Here is a 25,021-nt window from a genome sequence, read left to right on the forward strand (position 1 = left end):
ATGTTTCACGTGCGCCCGTCTCGGCCAATCAGCGGCAGATTTGGTTACCGCGGTAACAGCGTCACTGAAACACACAGCATCCCCGGAAGCTGCCGGTACCTGAGACAGCGGAGCCCGGACTGCACCCTGGACACCGGTACGGAGCACCCCCTGGCAGGCAGCACAGGTGGCATACCCCTGACCGTCTGTACCTACCACCGGGTATTTACCCCTTAATACCCCAGACGGGGACGGAGGGTTTGTAGACTCATTCTCACTCTCATAGCCCTCAGCAGACAAGAGAGAAATACCCCCTTCCTCTAAGGTGGGTAATCCGGCATTTAAATGGTTAATAAGGAATAAAACCGACAGAAATTAATTGACATTTAATTAAAAGGTTATCATTTTTTTTTTATTATCGTTTGTATTGGGAGAAGCGGGAATTATACGCAGATTTGTTTAATTTTTATTTCTGTATTTAGGATACAATGCATTCCCGAGTAACGAGTGCCGAGAGCTTCAAGGACTTGCGCCCCCAGACTCGAGGAATCACCTTTGCTGGCCGGCCGCCGTCTACGCCGGGCAAATATCTCTCACGCAGCAGTAGCGCATCGTCTGTCAGATCTTCCCAAAGTACGTAACGCAAATCGGCTCAATCCCGAGGTCTCCGGTCAAATGAAAAAGGGATAACGAGCTGGAGCGGAGCGCAAATGTTCCTTTTTAACCCTTTTTTTGGCAAAATGTCTGTTTTGTAACAATTTGTGTATTTCTTATCTTCTCCCTTCTTATTAACGGTATTTGCAGTTTCTTCGGTGATCTCCGCGCCGGATCCCAGCCTCTCCGTATCGGACGTTGAAAAAATATTACAGTGGAGAGTTACCGAAATCGGGGAAGATTTAAGAAACGCGTTTATGACTCTAGACTCCGATCAGAGCTTCGCCGTCACAAAAGGAGAGTTTTACCGGGTGCTTCGGAACTTCGTGTTGCCGTTAACGCAGACGCAGTTTGATGCATTGTTGGCAAAGGTCATTTTCCATTTTACGTGTGATTTTTTTTTTTTTTTTCCCCCCAAGAAACCTAGAGCCCACCGGCAGATCGGCCCCATCCGGCCCCCGTCTAGTCGCTCCGTTTCTCCTGCTGTAAAGACTCAAACCTTAATCAGTCGTTGGTCTCTTCTTAGATTCAGGAGCCGTATGTCTATCCCATGCATGTTTAATACCCTCACTGTATTACCTTCTACCACTTCTGCTGGGAGGCTGTGCCTTTTATCTACCACCCTCTCTATACTAAATACATGCGGTTCAGAGGGTTTGCACATGAAACGCCCTGAAAAGCCATGGTGGCCTCTTTTTAATTCATACAAAGGAATAGGCATAGGTCTTCCTTGATCATAAAACAAGACTAGGGACCAAGTAATGTTTGAAGGCTTAGAGCCAGCAGAACGGGCAGATTAACAGACAGAATTTATCTGCATCTGTAACTCCCATTATTCTCATAGCCCTCAGCAAATAAGATAGAAACACCCCTGAGTCTAGCTTCTCCACTCCTCTTTATATCCACGTTATGTTTACAATTAGATCTGCTCCTATCACTCTTAGCCGAGGAATAAAAATCCCATGGATGGATGGTGTTAACCTCCATATAATCCTTTATTTATGATGATCAATCACGCGCACAGAAATGTTTGTGCAAAAATATAAACGGGCAATCAAACGCAACGGCCAGATGTGATCCATTTATTAAATTCTATTCTTTTTTTATTTATTTTGCTATATTTGTAATACAATTTCAGTTATAAAACACAAACTAGACTATAATTCGTAAAAAAAAATTTATGTGAAAAGCATATATTCTTGCTTGGTTGGTATTTATATAATTTCTATTAAGGTATCAATAGATTGTTCCATTTTGCTGCCGCAGATTCCCATCCTGGGTAACGGAGCCGTTCCATATCTCAAGTTCCTGGAAATGTTCCACCGAGCCGGCGGGCGCTCGCCCCAGAGCAAGAATGTGAAACGAAGGTATGGCTTTATTCTGGTATTTATCTTAATGCCACCACTTCTTGTTACCGCCAGCGTCGCAATGAACGTGGAACATCTACATAGGAGGAGTGATCTACACAATGGTTCAAAGGTTTGGGGTCACTTAGAAATCTCTTTGTTTTCAAAAGGAAGGCACGTTTTGTCCATTAAAATAACATGAAATGGATCAGAAACCCAGCACAGACGGGGTTAATGTGTAAATGACTATTCTAGCTGGAAACAGCTGATTTTTAATGGAATCTCTTCATAGGCCATGTATCACTCCCATCACTCCTGTGTCCCAATGGCCCTTTATCACTCCCATCACTCCTGTGTCCCAAAGGCCCTTTATCACTCCCATCACTCCTGTGTTCCAATGGCCCTTTATCACTCCCATCACTCCAGTGTTCCAATGGCCTTTATCACTCCCATCACTCCTGTGTCCCAATGGCACTTTGTGTTCGCTGATCCAAGTTTAAGTTTAAAAGGCTTTTTTCCATTTATGTTACAGACAGAAATTTCCTTGTTTTTCATTAAAACAGCTGAGTGACCCCAAACTTTTGAACAGTAGAGTTTATCGTAAAACAGGCTGTTAAGTGCCGCAAGCCAACATTTAAAAAAATTATTTAATATGCGTAAATTGCATGGTTTTTTAATAAAAAAAAAAAAATGTGTAATGAAAAAAAAGGATGATATAGACATTTTTTAAAGCCTTGATCACGCTACGGCAAACTCTCCAGCACTTGCATGCCCTCCCGTGCTAAACAGCTTGCGTTCCCATTATGCAAGTTTCAGGCGAGCGAATGCAGGTTGCCAGTGGGTTTTTTTGCGAGTTGGCGTTAGCAGACCTACATTTTTTTTTTTGCCAATCCCCAATTTAGCGAATAGACCTCAACCCCATACATCACACCTGTGCGTAAGGAGATCCTTTCTGTAAAAGGCCCCCCCAAAAAAGATACAGTATCTGGCAGGCACACTCTATAACTAATCCGCGTTGAGCCGTGTGAATGCTGGGCGCTCGCCCAACCTCCTTCCCAGTATAAACTCATCATCATTACTGGAAACGCGACGCTCTTTTGTTGTGATCAGTGGGGTTTGTAACCAGGATCCGGAATCTAATCGCACCTGATGAAGCCTAGAAGCCTTTGGCACGTACGGCTCCTGCCCGCTGGATACAATGTAACCACGAACATTGCAGTTTGTATCAGCGCACCGGTCTGAATGGGAACCAAAACATTCCTTTCAGTAGGACACAAGGGCACAACAACATAGCAACAGATTATTGTGTTAGAGAAACGATTTATGGACCCGTTATTTGTCCTTCAAACAACAAAAGGCAAATACATTAAAAGCCTTTTGTATCTGGCTTTGGACAGACAAATAACGTGGATTTAGTGAAACCCGATATTCTGGGAATGCTCTTTTTTCCGTATTTCTTTGTATGTTAAAAAGACTTTCCCCAATTATCTTTTAAACACAGATCTTTCCGAATAGTGCCCACAGATTCCGTTGCGCTGTTTCATTAGCTTCCTCTTACCTATACCTGCGAGTAGTTATTTAGGGGCTGCTTAGCGTCATGGACCCCCAAACCACGCTGCCCCTGGCTTCTCTTATACTTATCTTTGCCTCGTATATAAAGGCGGCTTTAAGTCTGGTCTTTGCTCCCAAATACGCCGAGCGTTTCAGAGACTGCCGCGTGCCAGTTTGTTTTTCTTAGATTGTAAGCTCCGCAGAGGCAGTACTCCCTTTGTAACGGGATCATTGATCTTTGACGCACCGGAGGACCTGATTGCCCAAGAGGATGATTTGCCCCTGGTTTTGCGGTGGGGGGCATTGCCTCCACCCCTGTGCCTACTGTTAAATCTAATGCATATATAATAAACCTGTCTAAAGAATATCTCCCATACTTTAGACTCTTGGCTATTAGTCACCAAAGCAGGTTATTATTTACAACGCTTTCACGGTTGTTTTTAACATCAGAAAAGCTGATAGGATTTTCATGATAGCCATTTATTTCTATTAATAATTTATATAGTGATCAAGCGCTAAAGTATACAAGAATATATAGCTCCAAAAAAATGTAAATACTACTCAAAAGAATAAGTGGATGCTGCGAGCACTAGAGGTATACCCCCTATACCCAAAAAATAAATAAATATATAAAGTGTCGCGCAAAAAGAAAAAAAAAAAAAAAAAAAAAACACAATTTAAAGATATAAAATTCACCAAAGTTGTGACACACACAGTGTATAATCCACCAGAAATATAATTGAAAACAATACTTATATCCTCAATTAAGTGGAATTGGCATCCAACCGTTTTCAAATGGAGGCTTGTTGACATATGAAAATCAAAAACAAATAATAATCATAGTGCTTTCTATATTATATCAGTGAAAGACTTCCCCCCCCAGGATAATATTGCACTCACGTAAGGTTGAGCAAAACAGCTTGCTCAAACTAGACAAGCGTTGTGGGATTTCTCTCCCAAGTTGTATCTCCTCCGTTGTTTACGTTTGAACCGTTTTCTGATCCATACAAATAGCGAAATGCAGATGGGGAGACAGGATATGTATTGCAAAAAGATTTATTTGCAGCAATAAAGTGCAATGTGCTCTTGAATTAAAGTCTCAAAGTATCGGAGTCCTCTTTGTAGCTCCAACCGGCGAGAAACAGCTCCCGGGTATAACGTCAAACACCTAGGTTAGGTGTTTGACGTTATACCCGGGAGCTGTTTCTCGCCGGTTGGAGCTACAAAGAGGACTCCGATACTTTGAGACTTTAATTCAAGAGCACATTGCACTTTATTGCTGCAAATAAATCTTTTTGCAATACATATCCTGTCTCCCCATCTGCATTTCGCTATTTGTATGGATCAGAAAACGGTTCAAACGTAAACAACGGAGGAGATACAACTTGGGAGAGAAATCCCACAACGCTTGTCTAGTTTGAGCAAGCTGTTTTGCTCAACCTTACGTGAGTGCAATATTATCCTGGGGGGGGAAGTCTTTCACTGATATAATATAGAAAGCACTATGATTATTATTTGTTTTTGATTTTCATATGTCAACAAGCCTCCATTTGAAAACGGTTGGATGCCAATTCCACTTAATTGAGGATATAAGTATTGTTTTCAATTATATTTCTGGTGGATTATACACTGTGTGTGTCACAACTTTGGTGAATTTTATATCTTTAAATTGTGGTTTTTTTTTTTTTTTTTTTTTTTTTCTTTTTGCGCGACACTTTATATATTTATTTATTTCTATTATATAGCACAGAAAGAAAAAAAAAAATATATATATATATATATATACACACACAAACCCTCTTTTGGGAAGCTTTAATCATAAACCATCGTTCCCACTTTTTCTGGCATCCGACAGGCTCTATAAAACTCCATCAATTTGTTTCCGGAGCTGGAAACTGGACAATATTTTCAATAAAGGGAATTTTATTTATATTTTGCGGTTCCCAGTTTGATGTTCACCCGCTGCGTAACATTCGTCTTCATCATCGGTTCCTATAAAACTTTTTGTAAGCGGAGTATAAAATGATACCGCGTGTTTTCTACTCTCACCACCACCCTGCTGCTTCCGACCGACAGAGCTGCGGCTGATGGAACTCCTCGGTTTCACAGCACGCAGACTTCGAGCGAGAGGTCTCGGCGGGTTCTTTAGACAGGCGCCTAAATTGGGGAATATGTCTCTTTTTCAGGTGGAGTCTCGCCGAAGGAAACCAGGTTCTCACCCTGAATGAACTGGAGACCCAGCTGAGACACATGGTACGGTATGAGATTTACAGAACCAGTAAACTTATTAACAAACCGGCCCCTACTGGTTGTACCCGCTGTGATGGCGGCCCCTGATTGCACCCGTGAAACCTTAAAATTTATAAGGTGCGGTGTGACCCTATATATAGTGTGTATATATAGTATATAATAATAATAATTATAATATTATATTTATTATATATAATATACTATATATATATAATAAATAACTGCAATACAATGCAACATTAAAGTAGATTTCTTTAATTATTATAACTCTTAATGTCGTGTGGATTTACCTGGAGTTTAACGGGTTAATATATATATTTTAGCGTTAACTGTCGCTGTCATCGTTGCGGGAGAGATGGCTCGCGGGCGCGTGAGGCAGGAGACGTCTCGGCGTCCGCGGTGAGCGCGCGTTGCGTTATCTCACCAATAGGCGACACTTTAAGTGTTTAATTGAGATTGGAGGATTTTGCCCGTTTTCTTCACATTTTAATTTTTGAAGGTGAGAATCCAGATTAACTGTTAACAAACCTTCTGGCGGCAAAGCTCTCGTGGAACCAACGATTTCACAGTCAGTGGTCCTCGTACACTCGCAAAGAATGGCACAGAATATATCAGAGTTTTTTTTTTCTGGATTTTCCCCGAATCCTGCATTTTTCAGTTCTATGAATAAACCCCATGTTAAAATGGTTAAAATAAGAAATATATATATTTATGACATCATAACCTATGCTCTTGTTACATGACATCATAACCTATGCTGATAGGACATGACATCATAACCTGGCATCTCCATTACAGCCCATTAAATAGGAGTAACCTATCCAATGTGCACTATTTGGGCATAAATACGGTTAATACGCAGATTATCAAGTTTCTGTGTCTTGTTTATAAAAGTTTCGTAACGTGAAAATTACATTTCTCAACCTCATGCAAAAAACAAAAGCCGTTAGCATCGAGGCTTTAGACTAACAAATACCCAGACAAGTTACAGATAATTAAAGCTGGGTTAATTAGGATCAGCCAATTAAATTGTAATTAGAAGAAACCTTGTTATTGTAGCATAATCTTGTTATACTGCGGCAGGGTTTTCATCTAATTAAAACATGTTTTCCCTATAGCAGCTTGATGTAGAGTTTGCTTGGAAGGTATCCTGTCGGTTTGTCTGTCTGTCCGTTGATGACGGTCGCCAAGCCAGTGTCTGACGAGGGTGCTTTTATATAATAGATTGTAAGCTTTTGTGTATTCTGAGAGCTGATGGGATGCTACTCTTTCTCTAGAGCCCCTGTTACACCAAAGGTTGAAAGTTACGCTTGGCCATTTACCCCCGATTACCCCTCTGAAAATACAGACGCTAATTCCGTTCTCCCTGTTTACAGTCTATGGGATCTGTGGAGTCAAAATAATTGTAGATCCATGTGATAATCCAAGGAGCCGACCAATCCGTCCATCTGTCCCTCCGTCCTTCGTTCATCCACTGGTCCCTATGTCCACACATACATTCGTTCATCCATCCACATGTCTATCCACCCTTCCATCCATTGGTCCCTCTCTCCACTCATCCGTCAGTCCATCCATTAACCAGTCCATCCATCCACCTGTCCAATGTCCATTGGCTGAACCTTCTGTCCACTCATCTATTTGTCCATCCATCCGCCTGTCCATCCATTGGTCCCTCTGTCCATTCATCTGCTAGTACATCCATCCACCTATCCGTCCATCCACCCACCATTCCCCCTCTACACACCCCTTAGTCCATCCACCCATCCACTGGTCCCTTTGTCCACGCATCCATCCAGTTGTCCATCCATTGGTCCCTCTGTCAGACAATCCATTAGTCCCTCCATCTACTCCACATGTTCATCCATCCACCGGTCCCTCTCCACACATCCGTTAGTCCATCCACCGGTCCATCCCCTGGTCCCTCTGTCTATTGGTTTGGAGTGCTTTTCTGTTACCCCAGAATTGCATAAGTGAAATTGTCTTATTTTATTGTTTTTCAGAAATTAAAAGTTAAGAGAATATCTTCTACGGATTTTGAGTCTGGGAGTAGCTGGGAGTAGTGGGGAACTTTGGGCTGTGTCTGTTAATGTGCCATTTCCGACTTTGGTCGGCCGCGTGGAGATGTAGTAATTGTATCAATCCGCCGCCCAGCGTCTCTCGCTGTTCTCTAATCCTGCATGTGTCGGAGGGGATGATTAAAACCTGAAATCTTAAGGGTTATTGTTGGTCCCTTCCCTGCCAGAGGTCTACATAAGCTTTGATCATTTTTGCCTGGCGTGTAATAAAAGTCTTTCCAAAATTACGGCCTTTAATCATATCCGCGCCAAATTAGAGCCGCTTTTATTTTACAAAACAATAAAAATAAAAAGAATTTCCGCGGGAGGGATTACTGCGAGATTCCGGCACAGACGAGTCGCTGAGACGGTGTGGCATCATTTAAAAAGGTTTCCACGACGACTTCAATAAAAAAAACTATGACTCCCTGAGGTTTAGGTAAAAAATATCGACAAAAAAATACTTTTTCTTTAAACAATATTATTATATCTGAAAAACGAGTCTGAAACATTTATAATATCCATTTTTTTAAAAAAAATTTGCAAAAATATAGAGGGCTGGGCCTGGCGCGAATGTTTAGGTGAAGGATTTTGTCCTTTTGTCTCAGCTACCGAAAATAGAAAAAAAAAACAACTAATTGATGTATGAAAGGGGATATCTTTACATTGTATCGCAGATCAACAGAAAACAGCATTGATACATGTCAATATGCGATATAACAAGGCCACAGGTCTGTGAAAGGAGAGTGTGATAGACAAAAGGAACAGCCTCCCAGCAGAAGTGGTAGAGAGTAATACAGTGAGGGTATTAAACATGCATGGGATAGACATACGGCTCCTGAATCTAAGACGAGACCAACGACTGATTAAGGTTTTAGTCTTTACAGCAGGAGAAACGGGCGACTAGACGGGGGCCGGATGGGGCCGATCCGCCAGGGTTTAAGAAGGTTAGCACTGAACACATTGATTTTTATGTACGCCGTCTAGTTGTACCGGACTCTATAGTTAATTAAAAACGGGAGACGAACAAAGTATTAAAAGCCCCGTTTGTGTTTCTAGGCAAAGTGCCAGAGCCTGGAACGGATCCAGCGCTACCAGCTGGTAAATAGGAAGTGTGCGCAGCGGGGCGCCGATCCTCCGCAGAGCGTAAACAGATGGAGTCAATAGAAAAAGACAAGTTAGGCTTCGCTGCCGCGGGAAAGCAGCCAACGCGGACAACCTCGCCGTCTCGATACTTATTCCGTTCCAGATCGTTTAGCGCTGAATGTCTCCTGATAACGGCTCATCTGTGCCGTTTCATCCATTTCTGTCCCTTTCTTGAGAATGACAATTTCAAGAGAAAACATAAACAAGAACAACAAAAAAATAATAATAAAACGAACGCGTTTTTTATGTGTTTATGGGTTTTTTGGTTCGCGTGGGGGGGCTGCATCGGTAACGGTCTCTACGCGGTATCCGGATACATTCCAGCTCCCCAGCGCACGTCATAACCCAAAATGAACTGTTTTACCTTTAGATAATGAGATTATCGTGTAGAAAAATAATAAACTTTATGGGAATCTCACCGATGTTTACGGCAATATTACCGATGTTTACGGGAATGTTACTGATGTTTACGGGAATGTTAATATGTTTACAGAAATGTTAATATGTTTACAGGAATGTTACTGATGTTTACGGGAATGTCACCGATGTTTACGGGAATATTACTAATGTTTACGGGAATGTCACCGATGTTTACGGGAATATTACTAATGTTTACGGGAATGTTACCGATGTTTACAGGAATGTTAATATGTTTACGGTACTTTTTCACTGTGAAGGTCAGACTTTGGAAGCAACGACCTGATTCAGAGAATTTCTTCTATGTTTACAGATCTCAAAGAACCTAAAAAACGTGGTTCGCGCCTGCAGACTGTTTGATTACAATCAAAACGGCCAAATCCAGAAGCACGAGCTGCGCCGGATCCTCGAGAGCCACTGCTTCAAAATGAAGAACGCGGAGTATGAGAAGTAAGTTCCAGAATCCCGGCTACTGATCACTAAGCACATATCCCAGGGCCCCTGGTGCTGCCCCTGCGTCACTGCTCTCAGGGGCCCCAGTGCTATATCTATGTCGGTGCTCTCAGGGGCCCCGTGCTACACCTATGCAAGGGCTCTAAGGGGCCCCAGTGCTATGTCTGTCAGTGCTCTCAGGTACCCCGTGCTACACCTATGCAAGGACTCTCAGGGGCCCCAGTGCTATGTCTATCTCACTACTCTCTTGGACCCCAGAGCTTTGTCGGTACTCTTTGGGGCCCCCGCTGCTCTGTCTAAGTGAATGCTCTCAGGGACCCCAGGCTACGCCTATGCAAGTAATCTCAGGGACCCCGTTCTATGCCTATGTCAGGGGCTCCAGCAATTTAACAAGATCACATCGATGATCAAGTTTAAGCTACAAGTTAGATCGGTCGCCTCGTATATTTTATTACAGTTTCTTTGCCATAAAATAAATCCTCAGCCGTTTCTCTCCGGCCTGTCACTTTATTTTAAGATCATTTAATAACCGCGTAGAGATCGCGGCCGTCGCGTCCCTTTAAAGGCAATCGGGATAAATCTTCCAATATCATATGAAACGCGGCGGCTTCTTCCCCACGTGATAAGCCTGTGAGTTGGAGCCTTATGTGCGCCGGCCTGACTGGTTCACCGGCAGTGAGAATTCGGTGGACAATAACCCTGCCCGGCGTCGGATTTGGCAGAAAGCTTCACATTCTTTACCGCGATTTCCAAACAGCTTAAAGCCCTCTAATTCACATAAAGCGGTAAATTATCGGACGGCTGCGCGGTTTTCAATTAAAGTACTAAAAATCATAGCAGAGAGTTTATAAAAAGAGGGGGGGATTTTATTGCTCAGCGGCTCTGCTCCCCCCGAGCCGTCGCACCGCGTAGCGAGCCGCGCGCCGCACATACAGCGAGAATAAAAACGCAGTTACTTTTCATTGCTGTAATAAAGAGACGCTTCCATACTGAGAGCCGGAGAACGAGGAGCAGTCAGATAAACAGAATATAAATCTCTGTGTGCATGCGCAGTGTCCCCTCTTACTCTGAGCTGGGGGGCAGCAGGAAGTCGTGCAGAGAGAGGGGATGTGATAGAGACATTTAAATGCATGAAAGGGTTAAACAAAGTACAGGAGAGAAGTTTATTTCAAAGGAGGAGAAAAGTTAGAAGCCAGAATCTAACGCTAGAGCATCAGAGGCTGAGACGGAATGGAAGGAAGTTTTACCTTACTGTGAGGGTGGTAGGTAAGTGGAACAGCCTCCCAGCAGAAGTGGTAGAGGGTAATACAGCGAGGGGATTTAAACATACGGCTCCTGAATCTAAGACGAGACCAACGACTGTTTAAGGTTTGAGTCTTTACAGCAGGAGAAACGGGCGACTAGACGGGGGCCGGATGGGGCCCTATGACCTAATTAGGATTAACGATTTATTTTGGGCAGTTGCCTTTTTTGCGCATCCTGGGTCATTCTGCTCCCGTCGCGTTCCGCTTCAGTTCCCAGCGTCTGTTTTTACAGCTTTCTCTAAATTTACTGAAACCAGTTTTTTTTTTTATCAGTTTATTTCTGTGTTTGATTTTTTTTTTGCTATGAATGCATTTTGCTTCTTGCATTTTTTTCCTGAATTCTTGTTTTTTTCCCCCTGGAAAATCTTGTTTTGCGATGACAGGTTCTGGAATCAGTACTGCGTCGGGAAAGGGAACACCCTGGATTACAGAGAGATGCTGAGAAACCTCGGGCTGAATTCCGAAGCCCACAGCCAGCCCGTGAAAGAAACAGTAGCCGAGGGCAAGTGTATTTAACCAAAATTATTTGAAAACAGGAAGAAAACCCCTCAAACCCTTCCCAGAAATAATCCTTTAATCATGTGAAATGTATTTCCATTCATAATTCTGCCGGGAACACTTATTTGTCATGTGACGAATAAACGCGCTGCTGATAGGTTGTTGCCATAGAAACTGAAAAAAGCTTCTCCGACGTTGCTTTTCTATTATATTCTATATTCTATAGATTATATGATTTATATGATTAAGCAATCAGAGGAAACAATAAAATGCTCGATCTGCTAAGGCTGTCGCTATACATAAATATATAAGATACGGAACATCTTAGCTTACAGTTATTTTCTGGTGAAATTTGGGGCATTTGAATGGTTTTTTTGTAATCTTTATGGACTTTGCCGTTTTCTTGCTGCATTCACCGGATGCCACAACAGGAACGGTTAACCCTTTAATGATGACGTAAGTGCGAATTCATAGATCATATTCCATAAGCTCCTTTTTGCTTTAATTAAAGTTTTACCTTTTTTATTATTTGAGTTAAACCATAATGCAACCAAACACGGGTAACGATTACATCATCATGTTCTACAGCCACAAAAAAAATAGCTTTTCCTTATTTAAATAACTACGTTTTGTTGTTTTTACCCATTTCTTTAAATATAAAACACAAGATGATAACAAAAATATTTAATACAAAAAATAATAAAATAAAAAATGGAATTTAATAAATCTATATATTATAGAAAATGTATATATTTATATTAATTATATAAATATATATTAATATAAACTATAAATATTGGCTTTAATATAGTAATAGCCAAAATAATATTTAAAAAAAATCATTTCATACCCCCCCCATAAAAACAAGATTTTTTTTCTCCTAAAAATGCCCTATGATGATTTATTGTTATGATTACAATATTACATTGTTGATAGCGACGCTCGCCCGGACCGCATGACAATCGGCATGGGGGGTACATATACATATTATAAAGATTAATCAAGCCCCACTTATTTTTTTTCCCAGTTTTTAATTTTCATTTCATGCAATTAAATACTAATTAATGACCGGCCCACATATCTTTATCTTATATCTTTCTTCTGTTTAATGATTGTGCTAATTTGCATATTGCTATGTCGTTCTAGCCTTAAATTGGGAAAGTGTGCGGTTGGAGAAGGAAAGGCAAAATGTTTGGAGACCCTCATCTTCGTCCAGGGGTCTCGCTGCGGAGGAATGCACCGCCGAGGATCTGGAAGCAGCTTTTAGGAAAGCGGTAAAAATATATTTCAATTTGTGTGGTTTTTTTTATAAAATAAATGAAAAAATTACAATTTTAATTTTTCAAATATATTACCACGAGCAAAGGGAACAAAAGTAAAAAAAAAAAAAAAGAAATGGCTCAATTCATATTTTGAATATTAATTTAATGATATCATTTTAGATATTAATTTAATTATATCCTTTTAACTATTATTTTAAATAAAATATGAATTTAATATTTAATAAAAAAATATATATATTAAATACCAACCAGACAGCAAAATGCGTTGGTATTGCCTACATTTGGGCCTTTTTTACCCTATAAATTCTGGAAAATATTTATTTTTGCTGTGTTCTGGATTGGGAGGCAATCTATATCTTCGCTGAAGAATAGCAACCAATAGTCCAGAATTTACCAGGGCAGTCCCAACAACATTTTTTTTTATTGACGCGTATTATTGAATTATTTTATACCCCCCCCCCAAAAAAATATTAGTTTGCTATCTTAAAAATGATCAGTTCCTTTTTAATTTCCCCAAAAATAAACGATGCCGGAAGGATGTTTTAATTACCGCTGTCATTTATTTTATGGCGTTGAGGCTCCTGTCTCCGTAATGAAGAGTGTTATCCGATCTCGGCGACTTTAACCCCTTGATGACAATTGCCGGTCCGGGTACGTCACGGAAATTCATGTCGATAACGACAAATGACGTGCCAGGACCGGCACGTCATTAAACGGGTGCAGAAAGCGGTCTATTTTCGCTTTCTGCACCGAAACGGCGTTGCTCTAATGCCTCGACCTCGAGGCATTCAGCAACGCCATTATCGGCACAAAGGGGCCATCTCTGGCCCCTCCCCGGGGCGTCAACATCCGCCATACTTTGTATGGCGGCGGACGCCCGTTTTAAAAGCGTTTAGGAGGCGATCAACGATCGCCTCCTAAACTTAAATGGTGTCGCTGGAATGCCTCGATCAGGAGGCATCAAGCGCCACCAAACACTTACCTTTGGATGGGCTGTGACCGCTCCGGAGAGCGGTCACAGCCGCAGCTGCCGGTGATCTTCGCCATCTGCAAGATGGCGGCGGTCCGGGAAAATTCAATACAGAAACAATAAAGTCTAAAAAGTTCGCTAGACGGTCTCCAGACCCTCTAGAGAACTCTGGCTCCACTTGCAGGTTGAATATAGGTACTGCATTCAACCATGCAAGTCAATGGAGCTCAGCTTTCTAATCACAGTGTGATTAGAAAAAATAAATTAAAAATAAAATAAAATTAATAATAATTAGAAAAAAAATAGTAAAAAAACAGTAAAATGTAAAAATAATTTCCCACTGATGTCACTATCAGGGGAACCTTCAAGTTGAAAAAAAATGTTAAAAAAAAAAAAGGCAAAAAAAAAATATATATATAAAAAATATATTTTTGTGAGCAAGTCCTAAAATTAGCATATTAGCTTAAAACAATTCTCGCATGGAAAGAGTTAAAATACTGGCATATTAAATGCCCATGGGGTGTCTACTTTTAAAAAATGTATGATTTGATGGGGTAAATTGAATTGGCCGGGTTCAACAAGGTCCCAATTAACACGGGGGGAAGGATGGCCACACATCTAATTTCCAATTAGAAAAATGCACACGTACCAAATGTGGCCTTTTAGTTCCCCCCAAAAATGACAAACCCATGCATGTGGGGTATCACTGTACTCAGGAGATGTTGCTGAACACATATTGGGGTGTCGTGTGACAGCGGCATATACCAGGAGCTGTAAATTCATACATAAAGTAGGTGTGTGTGGGAAAAATACACACACAAAAATACTACTGCAAACTTTAAAAAAATGCTGGTGGTAAAATGTGTGCATGCAAAGAGTTAAAATACCAGCATTTAAAATACCCTGGGGTGTCTAGTTTTCAAAAATATATGGTTTTGTTGGGCATACTGAAATGGCCCGGCTCAAAGATGTACCAAATAGGGCATGGGCAGTGGATCCCCAAATGCCAAAGTGCAACATTGAAAAATGTGCATGCCCCAAATGTGGCCCTTTTGCCCCCAAACAGCCAGGCAAAATCATTCATGTGAGGTATCGCTGTACTCAGGAGATGTTGCTAAACACATATTGGGGTGTTTTTTGATAGTGACATATACCAGAACCTGTTTATTTATACCTAAAGTAAAATGTGTGTGAAAAAACAAATGCAAAAAAATTACTACCATAAAGTTTGACAAAGGCTGATGGTAGAATAAGTGCTTGGAAAGGGTTAAAATACCAGCATTTGGAATACCCTGGGCTGTCTAGTTTTCAAAAATATATGACTTGATGGGGTAAATTGCATTGGCCGGCTTCAAAGATACCCGAAATGGCACATGGGGGGAAGAATTACCAGATTTGGAAAAAATGGCTTTGAAATAGCAAAACGGTACCTGTACTTATTGCTCCATAACGTGCAGAAAAAAGCAAAAAAACATAAAAACATTGGGTATTTCTAAACTCAGGACAAATAGTAGAATCTATTTAGCAGGTTTTTTTATTACCTTTTATAGATGAGTAAAAGATTTTTCAACTAAAAGTTAGAAACAGTCATTTTTTTCAAAATTTTTCACCATATTTTATACTTTTTTTAATAGTAAATAATATGATACAATCAAAACAATGTCATCTAAAGAAAGCCCTTCTTGTCCTGAAAAAAACAATATCTAATGTGTGTGGGTTCAGTAAACGGGAAAGAAGAAAATTACAGCTAAACACGAGCAGCGCAGAAATGTTAAAACGGCCATTGTCACGAAGGGTACAAAAAGTAAAATCAGCCTTTGTCACGAAGGGGTTAAAGCACTTGTTTCAAACATTTCCATGTTTTCCGTTTTTCCACAATTTTCCATTTAACTGACTGAATAGATTTCTTCTGGGTAGAAATCATCATAATTCTATAACAGATTGCCGTGCAGTGTTTTTTCTTTTTTTTTTATTATGTGGAACAATGCATTACCATAGCAACAGCCAATGAGTATACAATACCACGAATCTGAATATTCCATCACATACAATGCACTCGTACGGGGCAAACATTGCATTTTCATTCAGTTAGACTTATTCTTTAAGGATATAAATAAAATGTATAAAAAATGTTTTTTTAAGGTATTTGTTTCAAAACCATATCTACATTTTAATGGCTTTTCCTGCCGTAAAGACTCAAACCTTAATCAGTCGTTGGTCTCGTCTTAGATTCAGGAGCCGTATGTCTATCCCATGCATGTTTAATCCCCTCGCTGTATTACCCTCTACCACTTCTGCTGGGAGGCTGTTCCACTTATCTACCACCCTCTCAGAAGTAAAACTATCTTCCATTCCATCTAATCTTCTGATTCTTTAGTCTTAAATTATAGCTTTCTCTGTAAAATGCGTTGGGTTATCGGAGAGAATTGTATTGACATGGAATAATAGAAAAGGGGAGGGAACAAACTGTAAATGTACGTTTTTCTAAACATATTCTTTGCATAATTAAATTTTTTACAGATCCCTGCTTCGTACTCGAGTCTCGTTAAGGCTTTCAGAACTTTTGATGCAGCCGACAGCGGATACATCGCTCTGGATGACTTAAAATCAGTGCTTAATAACTTTATTTTCCAATTACCAAATGGAGCGTTCCTTGAGTTGATGAACAGGTAAGAATCGATGTCTTAAATACTCAATAAATATGACGGACCGGAAAAGGCCATCCAACGGTTATAATGTATAGGTAAATCAGCAAGCCGGCCCTGTATAATGTATAGGTAAATCAGCGAGCCGGACCCCTGTATAATGTATAGATAAATCAGTGACCGGCCCCTGTATAATGTATAGATAAATCAGTGACCGGCCCCCTGTATAATGTATAGATAAATCAGCGAGCCGGCCCCCTGTATAATATATAGATAAATCAGCGAGCCGCCCCCCTGTATAATGTATAGATAAATCAGTGACCGGCCCCCTGTATACTGTATAGATAAATCATTGACTGGCCCCTGTATAATGTTATAGATAAATCAGCGAGCCGCCCCCCTGTATAATGTATAGATAAATCAGCGAGCCGCCCCCCTGTATAATGTATAGATAAATCAGTGACCGGCCCCCTGTATAATGTATAGATAAATCAGCGAGCCGGCCCCTGTATAATGTATAGATAAATCAGCGAGCCGGCCCCTGTATAATGTATAGATAAATCAGTGACCGGCCCCTGTATAATGTATAGATAAATCAGCGAGCCACCCCCCTGTATACTGTATAGATAAATTAGAATATTGATTATTCTTTCTCTTTGTTCTTAGGCTTGGATTTAAATCCCCAGGCAGTATCCAATGGGAACGGTTTCTGAAAGCTTTCCAGGAGCCGCAGCCTATCGAGAACGGGCAGACTCTGCCCATTAGACCCAATCACAAGTAAGTGGCACGTCCCACCTAAAACGGGTGCCTTCCGTGCCGTTTAACCCTTTACTATCCCGGCCCATGCTTTCCACCCTGTAATGTGTGGATCGAGGGTTTATTTGAATCCGGATCTCGGTAAATCCCGGGGCCGGATCTGAACACTCTTTGTGTTTCAGGGTCAATCCGGTGAGAGGAACGAGCGTGACTTTTCCAACCGATCATATTCTTCATAAACTACGGAATCATCTGCAGGAGTCCTACCATTCCCTGAAGGAAGCATTTCTAGTGCTGGATGAGGTAGATACTCATTACCGATTGAGACCCGTTTTATGTGTCAGTATAAAAGAGCTGTGAATCTACAACTAGAGGGTCAGAGGCTTAGACAGAATGTAATGAGGTTTTACTTTTCTGAGAGGGTGGTAGATACACGGAACAGCCTCACAGTGGGATCCGGGCGGTCGGCCGTTTGAAATCTTTCACTAAACCCACATTTGATTTAAAATAAATAGCAATAAAATACGTTTGGTCGGAGCGGCCGGGAAGCACTTTCATGTTTGTGTGTATCAGGGGCGCGACGGAAAGGTCAGCAGGAAGGAGCTGCGGCGGATCGTGGACTGCATGCTGTTCCGGATCACGGATGCGCAGTTTAAAGAGTTAATGATCGTCTTGGACCCCGAGCACACCGGATTCATCAGCTACCACCAGTTCCTGGACCTGTTCGAGGAGAAGGAATCTGTGGTACGTGGCGCTCCCCGCTGACTATCAATCCCGATTTCGGGTACCGCTCAGGCTCCCCGCTTTCTATCCCTGATAATCGCAGTCAATGCCAGATAGTCCCTTAAAGGCTCTTGCCACGAGAAGAGCCTCCCAGCAGAAGTGGTAGAGGCTAATACAGTGAGGGGATTTAAACATGCAGGGGAAATCTAGGTTTCTATCGCTGCTCACACTTTGTAATTCATTTTTTTGAGCGTATAAAGTAGAAAAAGTTCTAAAATACAATGTATCAAATTACAAGGAATTATATTGTTACCAGTTTCTCGAGGTGGAGTAAAGGAGATAAAACTTTGCGCCCATCCTAAACCGTTGCTTCAAAATGAATAATATTATACAGAAAATTAGATGTACATTGAACGGGATGCATATGCAATGAATATTTCGGAACCGCCAAAGGATTATTTTTTTCGGCTTAAATATTAATTTCTTTTTGTGGTCACAAACGTCTTTTCTTTCTTTCTTTAGACAGGTCATAAATGGTTAAATAATAAAAGGCAGGTAATGCGGGAAATCCCAGTCCAAGTGTCATGGGACGCAGTGAGTATCTGTCACTAATTCAGCAAAATTTTTAAATAAAATGTAGATAGGTATAATCAGTCATAATGTAAGAATGTATTTTTAATTATTTTTATTATTATTTTATTAATATTAATATTTTTAATATTATTTTATTAATATTATTATCATTATTTTTTATATATATATATAAATAATTCAAGCTCAGAAATAGATTTAATCAAATGTAATTTTTTTTTATTATTTACTCATTTGGTTTGCTTTTTTTTTATTACAAAAAAATAAATATTCCTACAGATTAGCGTGTGCTAATGATTGGCGTGTAGATAAAGAGCATGTTTGTATGTAAATCGCTCTGCCACGTTTCTGTATCTTTTTAACAACATAATAGCGCTACTTAAAATGCAGAGTCGGCAGACGAACATCAAACCATTTAAATAAGAATTAATTTATTCCGCCAGCCGGCTCAAACTTTTACTTCCCCCCCCAAGTCTGCGAATCGCTTGCTTGGAGGATACAAACAGATCTTTTTATTCGGGAAGCAATAAAAAAAAAAAAGAAAAGAAAAAAAAGAAATGAGATGCAAAAACGATATTTTAATGGAAAATGTCAGAAAAATTCAGATTTATTTTTTTATTCTTGTAAATACAACACGGCTGAATATCTGTGTTTAGAACTTAAAAATAAAAATATAAATTAATTATGTTTCCAATAACAGGAGCGTTCTACGTACCCACGCATGTTCTCATTCTGTGCTCCATCCCTATTTTACATGTTACGTCATATCTAACGCCTTTTCTTGCGCTCCTATTGGTTGAAAGGGTTAGCAAATATGTTATAATAAAGTTGCTCATTATGTCAGCCAGTTGTAGGCTAGCTGAGGGTGATGAGAGTTGTTCTTTAACTCCCTGTCTTGCTCTGACGTTAACTGATAGTTAACGTTTTATTGACGAAATCTGTTAATATTATTTTGTCGTTGGATCTGCCCGTCACGGTTTTTCTGTCTTTCCCCGTTAGATGGAAAACATTCTGCGTGAAAAAATCACCAGTAACTGGAGGGGCTTCTCCAAAGCTTTGCAGACGTACGACAGTAAAAACCAGGGAATCATCAGCAGGGAACATTTTAAAACAATCCTGCAGACGCACTGCCCGGCATTATCCGGCGAACACCTCCAACTGTGCGTAACGCTCGTAAACCCATGGAAAAGAAATCACGAAATTCTCCCCGAGCATAAACCACAGTGCTGTATACAGTAATATAACCCCAGCGCTGTATACAGTAATATAACCCCCAGCGCTGTATACAGTAATAACCCCAGCGCTGTATACAGTAATATAACCCCAGCGCTGTATACAGTAATATAACCCCCAGCGCTGTATACAGTAATAACCCCAGCGCTGTATACAGTAATATAACCCCCAGCGCTGTATACAGTAATATAACCCCCCAGCGCTGTATACAGTAATATAATCCCCCAGCGCTGTATACAGTAATATAACCCCCAGCGCTGTATACAGTAATATAACCCCCCAGCGCTGTATACAGTAATATAACCCCCCAGCGCTGTATACAGTAATATAACCCCCCAGCGCTGTATACATTAATATAACCCCCAGCGCTGTATACAGTAATATAACCCCCAGCGCTGTATACAGTAATATAACCCCCAGCGCTGTATACAGTAATATAACCCCCAGCGCTGTATACAGTAATATAACCCCCAGCGCTGTATACAGTAATATAACCCCCAGCGCTGTATACAGTAATATAACCCCCCAGCGCTGTATAAAGTAATATAACCCCCCAGCGCTGTATAAAGTAATATAACCCCCCAGCGCTGTATACAGTAATATAACCCCCAGCGCTGTATACAGTAATATAACCCCCAGCGCTGTATACAGTAATATAACCCCCAGCGCTGTATACAGTAATACAACCCCCCAGCGCTGTATACAGTAATATAACCCCCCAGCGCTGTATACAGTAATAACCCCCCAGCGCTGTATACAGTAATATAACCCCCAGCACTGTATACAGTAATATAACCCCCCAGCGCTGTATACAGTAATATAACCCCCCAGCGCTGTATACAGTAATATACCCCCAGCGCTGTATACAGTAATAACCCCGGCGCTGTATACAGTAATATAACCCCCAGCGCTGTATACAGTAATATAACCCCCCAGCGCTGTATACAGTAATATACCCCCAGCGCTGTATACAGTAATAACCCCGGCGCTGTATACAGTAATAACTCCGTTCCTTCATAGACTTTCATTAGTCCTATATTGATACCAATAATAATAAAAAAGCAGGACCCTTAATCTGCATCACTTTGTGTTGGCTTTGGATCAAACCCCACAGATCCTCAAAACTGGAATCTACTCTGTTGAATTATCCATGTCCTTATCTTTGCTCTGAGTTTGTATTCAGATTTTTTTGCCATTATTGAAAATTGTGAATTATTCCCAAAACATAGGTTTTGTGTAAACGCGTTTTGCACATTTTTTGGTCCTTAGGAGAAAATGTAAATGTAAAGAAATATTTAACCTTTTTTTTCCTAGAATTTATGAGCGGTATGGGGACGATTCTTGCCAGTACATTGCATACCCAGAGTTCCTGCAGAACATGGGCATCGTCTTGTCGCACGCCGAGGACATTAATGGCGTCAGCACCAATATCTTCAATGAGAGTCAGTGCAGAGAGGAGTTCAGGCAGACGGACCTCTCCAACAGGTAAATCATCTTCCAAATCACTCACCTTCAGATCTGTCACATGCAACCAAACTCCAGACATCACACCTTACACTGTCAATAACCGAAGCAGTATAATGTGTACAGAGAGGGTAGTAGATACAGGAAGCAGCCTTCCCAGCAGAAGTGGTAGAGGGTAATACAGTGAGGGGGTTAAACATGCATGGGATAGACATACGGCTCCTGAATCTAAGACGAGACCAATGACTGATTAAGGTTTGAGTCTTTACAGCAGACGGGGGCCGGATGGGACTGATCTACATTGTTCTCAATTATTCTAACATACCTTGACTGTTGTAGAGGTCACTGCAGTCTCCCTCTAACAATGTCTCTCTCTGTGGCAGAATGAAAGAGATTGATCACCAAGCCAATCATCTGATCAGGAAGATCACCGTGGATGGTGTCATCGAGAAGCTGAAGGAGTCTATGAATATTCAAGAATTTGCCACCAAAGACAGTTTCCTCGCCTGCAAAAAGCAGAGAAATGGAAAAGTGACAAAGGCAGATTTCAGGAAGGTGAGAAACACAATTATTTACATCTTAGATCCTATCTGGAATAAATATTACCAAGAAGGTGTTTTAAGGGTTAACTCCAGTCGCATGACCTCCAATACTAACACTCGCAAAACAACTTGCGCTTGACCTCACGTTTTTGCAAGTTTCAGTCGAGGTCATGCGAGTTCAATCTGAACTCGCATGTCCTTTCCAGTAACTCACAAAATGAAGCATGTCCTCCTCCTCTTTCCTATATGAGACCGGTGTCCACTTTTTTTTTTTTTTTTTTTGTCACCTGGCAATTAAGTGTTCATTTTGGTTCCGTCCAAACTGAGATGCGGATGTCCATTGTACAGCGCCGCTCCATATAAATTAATAAGACACAGTGCTGTTCTCACTGGCCTGGCTTATGAAGGGTTAAAATGTAACAACTATCTGCCACTTCTGCAGAGATGCTGCCAAGGCGCCAGCGACGGGTCCGATTCCCACCAGCGTGCCGTTTGTCAGATCCGTCTAATTCTAATGTATAACAGTAATAAGGCGACGACGCGTTCCGCGAGCACGCGCCGGGCGATGGCAGGCGAGACTCCGTATCACGGCGAGCTCTCTGTTAACCTGTTAATGGAATCTCTTGTCTATTAACGCGTCCCCCCGCGAGCAACACAGTAATTAACGCACATAATAAATGAGGGTATCTGCGAAATACGTTACTGCGTTACCCTTCGCATGCTGGATGTACGTTTAACCCTTTCAAGAGACCAGAATCTAACGGAGGATCAGCGGCTGAGATGGAATGGACGATTAGACGGGGGCCGGCAGGGCCGATCTGCTGGCAGGATATTATATTATGGCTTTTTCTAATTAAAATCTCAACTGTAGTTAAATAAAAAATATTACAATATTAAAAAATATAAATATATTTTAGAATATAGTCAGAGATTTTTCTAGATTTTGGTAAATGTTGCTTTTTAAAAAAAATAATATTTGGATCTCAGACTGAATCGCTTTCAGTTTCCGACGATCTATAATGTTTAGATGTCACCTTCCGTATCATTGACGTCTGTGTAGAAAGGCTGACACATTTCATACGTTATCGAGACAGAAGGAGACAGCTTTTCAGGAAAAAGATTTATCGAGATTTGATGAATTTAAAAAAAAAAAAAAAAAAAGCTGTCAAGTTCGGTGGAAAAAATTTCGATTCCAGCTGTCGCTTATCAGCTAAATCCGGCGAAATTATTCCTCCAGTTCTATCCGTCACTTCTGAGTTACGTCGGTAATTTCTTCCCAAGAGACTCCTCTGGAAACCAGATTTTTTCCCGGGGGGCCCAGAACGGAACTTTTTTGAAAGAAACAAAGTTTCAGAATTCCGTGGATCCCCGTGGCGTCGTTTTTTTTGACAGAAGCTCCTTCTCCTCGGAGAAATCCTTCAGATCATTAACATACTCGCGCTCTGCGGAAATTGGAAATGCTTTTTATTGACAGATCTGATAACTTTTCTCTTAAAGCCACACGTTCCGTATTTCCAAAATATTTTATTTTAGAACAAATTTAATTGCATTTTCCTAATCAATTATTTGCTTGATCCTAAAACAATGAAAAAAATAATCTGAAAATAGGACCTTGTCTTATAAACGAGGTCGTCTTTTATTCAGACCTCAGCTTCGCGTCTCATTCACTCTCACACTCTAATTCACTTGCTCTCATTCATTCTCTCACAATGCCTCCCTACCTTCTTCTCAATCTTCTTACTTCGTCCGGTATCAGCTCCATTATCCGGGTACTTCCACGAGGAGAGGGAGGAGCCTCCGCACACTCCGGTCTCCCCTGATTGGAGGAAGGGAAGAGGCTGTCCCCGTTGTGCGCTCCATGGCTCCGCCCTTTTGCGGAGGTAAATAAAAACAATACAGAGAGATTTGTGGAGATAGAGAGGGGCAGAAATGCTTCTCTTTCTCCGTTAATCGTCTGCAATAGTCTGACCTCTCTGAATACTTCCACAAAAGGGGCGGAGCCACAGGGACAGCCTTTCCCTCGTTCCTCCAATCAGGGGAGAAGGTGTGCGCGTCGGCTCCGCCCTTTTGTCGAAGTACCCGAATAATGGAGCTGATACCGGGAAGAAGCGGGCGAAGAAAGAAGACAGAAGAACCTGAAGAGATGAGAGAAGAAGCAGAGGAGACGGGGAGACGTAATCGGACAGAATTTCTGGAGACATCGAGAGAATAATTAGAATCACATTTTTTTGTAATGATATTTGTAATATTTTGTAATCTCCCTTTAATTTGTGGCTTGAATCCCGCAGGTTCTGGAAGATCACAGAATCCATCTAGACGACGACCAGTTTGACGAACTCGCCGAGAAACTGGGATTCACCGGAGAAGGACTCGGCTACTTAGACTTCGTGTCGTTATTTCAAGGTACCCCAGACAAAAATGATATTCAAATCCTTTTTTTTTCATATACATAAATTTTAGTAAATTGCAAGTGAACAAAAATAATAAGTACAATGTTTTAATCTCAAGAGACCCTCATTTAAAAAACCCGAAACGCTTAAAAGTACTTTAACATATGGGCAGTTTTTACTGATAATGGAAAAAAAAAATGTTCTGCTTTAATTTATATTAATTGGCTTTATTTTCATTAATATACAAATATTGATATTTGAATTAATCATTTAAAGAGAAAAGTTATTAAAATTGTCTTTTTCTGGACAGTCCCTACAGGCGAGGGACCGGGGGACGTCTTACAGAACAGCCCAAGTCACCGCGTGAACCGGACGAGGTTTCACTACACCAAGGCGGAGGAATGTCTGAGCCAATTGGCCGAGAAACTGCACGAAGGTTACGAGGTGGGCGCCCCCCCCGCGCGTTCCGCGTCTCCCCACAGAACATCGCGGTCTAAGCGTCACAGATCTGCGGGATTATTCCTCCCCGTTACGTTATCTCTCGTGCTGATAGGTTGCTGATTTTTGCTGATTGGTCCCCCTTTTCTTTAAGAAATGCTGGTCGTTCAGTAATAATATAATAATAATAATATGTAAAAATCCCTCCCGCTCCCTGCTGCTCGACCGAATTCACAGCAAACGCACCCAAACCCTATACAGAGATCAGAGACACCACCCCCCCCCCCACGTCCCAGCGAAGCTCCCGCTACGGCCCCCGTCACTCACTCGGAGC

At 41.1% G+C, this 25,021-nt stretch overlaps 1 protein-coding gene across 1 annotated transcript in view; it reads left to right on the forward strand.

Moving 5' to 3' along the window:
* LOC149274888 (EF-hand calcium-binding domain-containing protein 6-like) overlaps positions 1–25,021 on the forward strand; it is a 35,760-nt gene continuing 10,739 nt past the window's right edge. Inside the window, exons 1-17 of the mRNA XM_089505168.1 lie at positions 1–201; positions 462–612; positions 784–1,004; positions 1,900–2,000; positions 5,717–5,788; positions 9,494–9,638; positions 9,711–9,847; positions 11,538–11,646; positions 16,426–16,574; positions 17,217–17,327; positions 17,489–17,498; positions 17,880–18,050; positions 19,620–19,780; positions 21,168–21,338; positions 21,701–21,872; positions 24,148–24,262; positions 24,560–24,693. Coding sequence (XP_089361294.1) covers positions 1–201; positions 462–612; positions 784–1,004; positions 1,900–2,000; positions 5,717–5,788; positions 9,494–9,638; positions 9,711–9,847; positions 11,538–11,646; positions 16,426–16,574; positions 17,217–17,327; positions 17,489–17,498; positions 17,880–18,050; positions 19,620–19,780; positions 21,168–21,338; positions 21,701–21,872; positions 24,148–24,262; positions 24,560–24,693 — 2,331 coding nt within the window. The remainder of the gene's footprint in view (positions 202–461; positions 613–783; positions 1,005–1,899; positions 2,001–5,716; positions 5,789–9,493; positions 9,639–9,710; positions 9,848–11,537; positions 11,647–16,425; positions 16,575–17,216; positions 17,328–17,488; positions 17,499–17,879; positions 18,051–19,619; positions 19,781–21,167; positions 21,339–21,700; positions 21,873–24,147; positions 24,263–24,559; positions 24,694–25,021) is intronic.

Source organism: Sceloporus occidentalis, unplaced genomic scaffold, assembly GCF_023333645.1.
Source record: "Sceloporus occidentalis isolate IW3139 unplaced genomic scaffold, rSceOcc1.0.p SCAF_313, whole genome shotgun sequence".
Classification (NCBI taxonomy): Eukaryota; Metazoa; Chordata; class Lepidosauria; order Squamata; family Phrynosomatidae; genus Sceloporus; species Sceloporus occidentalis.